General features: G+C 44.3%; 1 protein-coding gene across 1 annotated transcript in view; it reads right to left on the bottom strand.

Annotated features, from left to right (window-relative positions):
* nmbr (neuromedin B receptor) overlaps window positions 1-5,757 on the bottom strand; it is a gene marked incomplete at both ends in the record, with an annotated part of 134,114 nt that extends 128,357 nt beyond the window's left edge. The window contains one exon of the mRNA XM_084082041.1: window positions 5,330-5,757. Within this exon, the coding sequence (XP_083938167.1) occupies window positions 5,330-5,757 (428 nt within the window). The remainder of the gene's footprint in view (window positions 1-5,329) is intronic.
* Between the last annotated feature and the right edge of the window lie 868 nt (window positions 5,758-6,625).

The following is a 6,625-nucleotide window of genomic DNA, read 5'->3' as shown; positions in this document are numbered from 1 at the left end:
TCTGCGTTTAAGACAGTCTCCTGTCTGGCTGTATAGATTGAAAGAAAGAACACAAGACACGTTGTGTGTAACTCTCGTTAGCTTTGTTTACACCCCTCCCTTCATGGGTGGCCAAGCCTCAGCGTGTCCACAGTGTTACTGAGATAATTATGTGACTGCAGGCTTCGCCCTGCAGCTACAGTATAAGAGCTGGTCAAGTTATCATCTGTACAACTCAACTGTTATTAGAGCGATGTATGTGTCATTCTATTCACCACCCTGTTCATGTGTGAACAACAAAAAAAATAACATTTGCAAGCTGCACTGATCCTGGAATCTAGAGCCATTACTAGCAAAGCAAAGTGAACATTTTGCTATATAGCAGTCTGGGAAGCAAGCAGACGTTCCCATGGGGGTGGAGGGTATTCCATGGTTTGATCAAGGTAGTCCCTGGCCGCATCTCTCTCTCTCTGCTAATAGTACAGGGGCCAAGGCAGATTTTGGTACCACCTAAGGTGGCCGTACATTTTTGGTATTTTTGTATTCCTACATGTCTCTAGTTTATATTTTGGTATGATACATCTTCCAATTCAGTAGCTTAATGACAGTAATCACTATGTATTACTAATGTAGGCTAATGTATCCGGTAGGAGACACAAAGTAGAATCTTTGTGTCTCCTACCGGAAATACACCCGGGCATCAAATTATTGCGACAAAAAACAAAATATATCCATGTATTCAAGGCTTCATGGGGTGTGCAATTGACAGAAAATAATCATTTTTTGGGTGAACTCCTCCTTTAAGTTTCCCAGGGGGACTCTCTACCCATTCAGCTATGACCAACCTAGACCGAAGGAGGGTCAACTTTTACAAGCTTATGGAAAGCAGTCTTTTTGCAAACACCAAAAATCTGAGAAGTTATCAATTGCACACCCCATGAAGCCTTGAATACATGGATATATTTTGTTTTTTGTCGCAATAATTTGATGGCCGGGTGTATTTCCGGTAGGAGACACAAAGATTCTACTTTGTGTCTCCTACCGGATACATTAGCCGGTAGGTAGTGATAACTGCCATTAAGCTACTGAATTGGAAGATGTATCATACCAAAATATAAACTAGAGACATGTAGGAATACAAAAATACAAAAACTTTCAGGTGTACCAATTTGTGAAAATATCAGTGTTGGCCCCTGGACTATAAGGGGTCCTTGGCCTGAAGAACGTTGAAGACTCCTGCTTTAGACCATCTCCCCACATTTATTTTTTACAGTTTGAACAAAATAGCCAATTTTACATCGAGGTGCCCAGATGTCCGTAGTGCCCACCTATCCTGTTACCAGACTACAGACAGACAGACAGACAGACAGACAGAGCAAGAGATGACATTAACTACTGTACTTCATTCAAACACAGCAGTCGTTGTGCACGCGCGCGCGCGCGCGCACACACACACACACACACACACACACACACATACACACACACAGGGCTAATGACAGAGCTATGGCTTTCCAAAGCCAAAGATGACCGAAAAGTTGTTAAATCAAAGCTACAGTTTTGTCTTTACACACACAGAGTAGGAGTAGCACCAGCATAATGAGATAATTAATAACCACGACTACTCACCTAATGCTTCGTAGTTTCAAAAAGAACACACTTGGTTAGGTCACAGGAGCATGGTTTCCTATGCAAATATGAACTTTGGCCCGAATCTCGCGTTTATAATCCACGTGAGAGTTCTTGTTTACATTTCCTCCGAGTCTATACTACAGACCAGCGTCATGATAGCAGCATTAACACAACACAACACAACACAACGCAACACAAAATACTTCCTCTAAAAACGAGGGAAAACGATTTCAAAATAAGAGCATGTTGTAAATGTATATGATTAGTCAACACTAGTTTTACGTTTTAGTCTAGTTACAGGAAGTAGATACGCATTTGCAGTGTGTGTCACACACCGGTGGGCGGTGGCCAGAGCTTGTAATTGACGTAAAGGCGATTGCATGCATGAGTGCATCTTTTCCTTTGATCTTCCCAACATTAATATTTAGCATTACAACTAAAGTAACGAGCCTGTTTTGAAAGTGTATCGAGTAGAAAGTACAGATACTTGTGTTAAAATGTATCGAGTACAAGTAAAAAGTAGTCAGAAAAATAAATACTGAGTAAAGTACAGATACCCGGAGAAAAAAAAGTAGGCTACTTCGTTACAGTAACGAAGTGCTTATACTTCGTTACTTCCCATCTCTGTCGGTCGCCGGCTACCCCTGAGTGGGAGTGTCCTTTAGGACAGGGGTCTTTAACAGGGGGTCCTCAGAGTTACTACAGGGGGTCCGCCAAATCTTTGTGTGATAGGATTTTTTTACCTTAACCACTTGAACCCTAGAATTCCTTTTCTGAGGAGAACTAAAATAGCCGATCTACAAGCTCACAATTGTGAGCTTGTAGATCTGCTATTTTTGGCAAAGAGTAGCTAGGGGGTCCTTGGCCTGAAAACGTTGAAGACCCCTGCTTGAGGAAGACACCGAACCCCAAGCTGCTCCCGATGAGCAGGTCGGGTGCCTTGCATGGTTTCCTCCGCCGTGTGAATGAGTGTGAATGGCTGAATGTAATGCACATTGTAAAGCGCTTTGGATAAAGGCATTATATAAATGCACCATTTACCAAAACATACAAACAAACAAACAAAAACGCGGATTTAGTTGTTGCCTTGTGTGGGCTTGTGTCATTAACAGCTGCAGCATTTCAGCACCTCTATAATTGGACAGCTCCGGTGTGCCAAGCCATTACAGCAGCCATATTATGAAGACATTCACAGGTGTTACCAATGATACTAATGAGTGTACAAATGGAACCAAATGGACCCTTACGCCCTTACGGGTCCATTTGGTTCCATGTGTACACTCTCAGAGTTACACACCTGTAAGGGGCCATTTGGAAGCCCATGAGGGTCCCTGGACCCCGACTGTAGACCCACTGGTGTTTCCAGTGGGCCAACATGCACAATATTAGCACCCACTCTGTTTGACCAGAATGGAACAGAGCCTTCATTAGTAACATTGGTAACACCTGTCTGGGAATGTCTTCATAATATGGCTGCTGTGAATAGAGCCAATTTCAAGCATCGACACAGCTTGACACAGCTCTGCTGAAAGAAAACAAGTTACCGTGGCCTGTTGCATTAACAATATTGTATTTATGTAAAAAAAAAAAAGTTAACAACAGCTTCAATATTGTCGCGTCACAGCAAGTTTAAGTGTAAAAGTGTTTTGTACAAGCTCCCCAATGTTTGAGCAAAAAAAGAAAGAGGGGGGGGAAGAGAATTTGCAATCTGCGCTGATCCTGATGAAGTGGAGCTATTAATTAGCAAAGCAAAGTGAAAGTTCATCCATCTTGACAAGATGTTACTGTTGAGTTGTACTGAGAGTTTCAAACTGTTTATAGTCGCAGTCCTCAAAACAAAACACTAACAGCACTGTCTGTCAGACTGAACGCAGACAGGAGCATTTACAAGGCTTTAATTATAAAGTTGAAAAAGCTTAGTGTTGAGCAGTTTGAAACGGGTCTAAACTTGACTCTAAAGTCCCTATCCGCCCACGAATTGGGCTCCAGAGACCTGACTGACTGACTGCACATCTGAATGCTTATAAGTTCTAAAAGATACCACAACATGTCATTATGCTTTATGAACACATTGTTTCTATCACTCTCCCACATTCATTCATGTGTTCACTGTTTCCCACTCCATCCACCTCACACGTGCACACACAGACACTCTCTCTCTCTCTCTCTCTCTCTCTCTCTCTCTCTCTCTCTCTCTCTCTCGGTACTAAAAGGACCACAATGGAAACAAGCTTTCAGGCTTTTTTGTGCCTTTATCCATTGAATTAATTTTCAATAAAGTGCTCAATCAATATCAAACCCCAGCCGCGCTCCTGCATTTTGCGCGCACATATGCTGCTTTCCCCTGGCTCTCTTTGACATATTGTCCCTCTCTCTTAATATAGGTGCGCACACGCACACACACGCACGCACGCACACGCACGCACGCACACACACGCACGAGCACACAGCCGTTTCATGCTTCATTGATGTGTTCTCCTGTGCAGTTGGGAAACGCGCCTGTGTCAAAATTCAGTAGGCTAAACTCGAAAAGCAACATATCATTTCACAATCAATACCGATCGATATAGCCTACAAATTATTATCTATATTGTGTCTTTTGTGTCAATAAAAACTTCAATCAAGTTCTCAATAACACACTAAAGAGTTTGGAATGCAGGGTGCAGGGTGTCTTGCGACTTTCTCAATTTAACACATTGAAGGCGATGAAAATGTGTGAAAATGGATGAATTTCTACACTCTCAGGGTTAAATTAACACTCAGGATTTCACTGTTCACGCATTCGATTTTTAGAACAGAAGTTTACCTCTCTGCAGTGACTACAAAGGAAACAAACATGAGATGAAAAATCATAACTGAGCCTAAATTCTACTGGTGGTTGAGTCAACAACGTACAACTGCATAGGCTTTCATTGAAGAGACTGACACCAATCATTCACGTATCGTTGCTGTCGGGCAGAAACCTCGTATCTACATATTTCTTACTTTTTGTACTTTTTGTTTTTTTGCAAATTAACGCCCTACTTGATCACACTACAGCGTCACACATACTATACAAAATATCAGAGCTTGTGGATCTGCTATACTTTTGCTGCTTTTCAATTTGAATCCTGAAAAGTAACAGTTTTGGACATATGAGGTTTCCACCCGACAGAGACGTTATGGCAATGGTTCTCAACCTTTTCAGGCTGTGATCCCCCCAAATAATCATATTTGAATTGGGGATCCCCCAAAATAATCATATTTGAATTGGGGATCCCCCAAAATAATCATATTTGAACTGGGGACCCCCCAAAATAATCATATTTGAATTGGGGATCCCCAAAATAATCGTATTTGAACTGGGGACCCAGGACCCCCCCCCCACCCTGACAAGCACTTGGAATTGTAGGAGTTAAGGCATTACTCCTATTTGACTCGGTTCCACAGATACATATTGTGAAAATAGCCGATCTACAAGCTCACAACGCCTCGCTTAGTCGCTTTGCCAAGCATTGTGAGCCTCGCAATCTTTATATATTATTTATTTGACAATTTGGCCAATGTTTGACCAGTTTTATAGTATAGTTTGTTGATGACTTTTTTTTTTGGGGGGGGGGGGGGGTGATTAAAAGGGTCTTAAAAGTCATTCAATTGTCACCTGGGGGTCCCCCGATCCCACAGGTTGAGAACCACCACTGCGTTATAATGGCACGACCACCGAACAACCCGTTGTTACCTGTCCGCGCTGAGCGCCGTGAGGGTGAACACGGACACGCCGACGGAGGTGAGCTGGATGACGGGGATGAGCTTGCACGCCACCACGCCGAAGATCCACTCCTCGGAGAAGTACCGGAAGGCATCCACCGGCACGCAGGTGACCAGCAGCAGCAGGTCGCCGGCGGCCAGGCTGGAGATGAAGATGTTGGGCACGCTGCGCATGGCGCTGTTGGTGACGAAGATCTTCACCAGGGTGACGTTGCCCAGCAGACCCACCGTGATGATGAGGATGTACACCGAGGTCATCACGCAGCGCACCACGAAGTGCACCGTCCCCGGGTCGTCGTAGTCCCCCGATGAAGATTCCTCGTCGTCGGTGAAGTTGCCATAATAGACATCCCCGGAGTTTATCCCCGCGACGGACAAGTTGAAGGATATGTCCTCCATGATCAGGGAAAGAAAGAGTTGTTTTTTGGTTTTGTTTTTTTGAAAATGACAAAGCGTCTCTCAGGCAGTGTTAATGTTGTTGACTAAGGCTAAGACTAAAAGATTTAGTCAATTTCAGATGACTGAAATAGGACTCAAACTAAATGGTGTATTATTCAAAAGACACTATAAGACTAAATCAGAATGTGCTGTCAAAATAACACTGGTATTTAGGTAGGCTACCATGCAGTAGTAATTGTATTGACTAATAAGACTAAGACTAAATCCAAATTTGCTGTCAAAATGAACACAGTGCTCTCAGGTGAGCGCGGTGCCCGGGCGTCGGTTCCTCCGCGGCGGAGCAGCGACAGAGCGAGGCGCTTCTCTGAGGGAGCTGTCCCTCTGAGAAGGTGCTGAAACCTGCAGCTGAGAGGCTGAGCTGCTGTGAGAGACAGACAGCCGCGCGGGTCCAAGACTGATGCTCTGACTGATGCTCTGACTGACTGACCGCACTGAATGATACTGACGAGGTGTGTGTGTGTGTGTGTGTGTGTGTGTGTGTGTGTGTGTGTGTGTGTGTGTGTGTGTGTGTGTGTGTGTGTGTGTGTGTGTGTGCCCATGCCCGTGCGCGTGCGCGCGCGTGCGTGCGTGCGTGCGTGCGTGCGAGCGAGCGAGCGAGCGAGAGAGACAGACAGACAGACAGACAGACAGACAGACAGACAGAGAGACAGACAGACAGACAGACAGACAGACAGACAGACAGACAGACAGACAGACAGACAGACAGACAGACAGACAGACAGACAGACAGACAGACAGAGACAGACAGACAGACAGACAGACAGACAGACAGAGGGAGTTTCTTCAGTTAGATAACTGATACTCAAGT

Source organism: Gymnoscopelus microlampas (assembly GCF_963454915.1).
Source record: "Gymnoscopelus microlampas genome assembly, chromosome: 16".
NCBI classification, from domain to species: Eukaryota; Metazoa; Chordata; class Actinopteri; order Myctophiformes; family Myctophidae; genus Gymnoscopelus; species Gymnoscopelus microlampas.
Note: the sequence above shows the minus strand (reverse complement) of the source record. Positions and strands in the feature narration are given on the sequence as shown.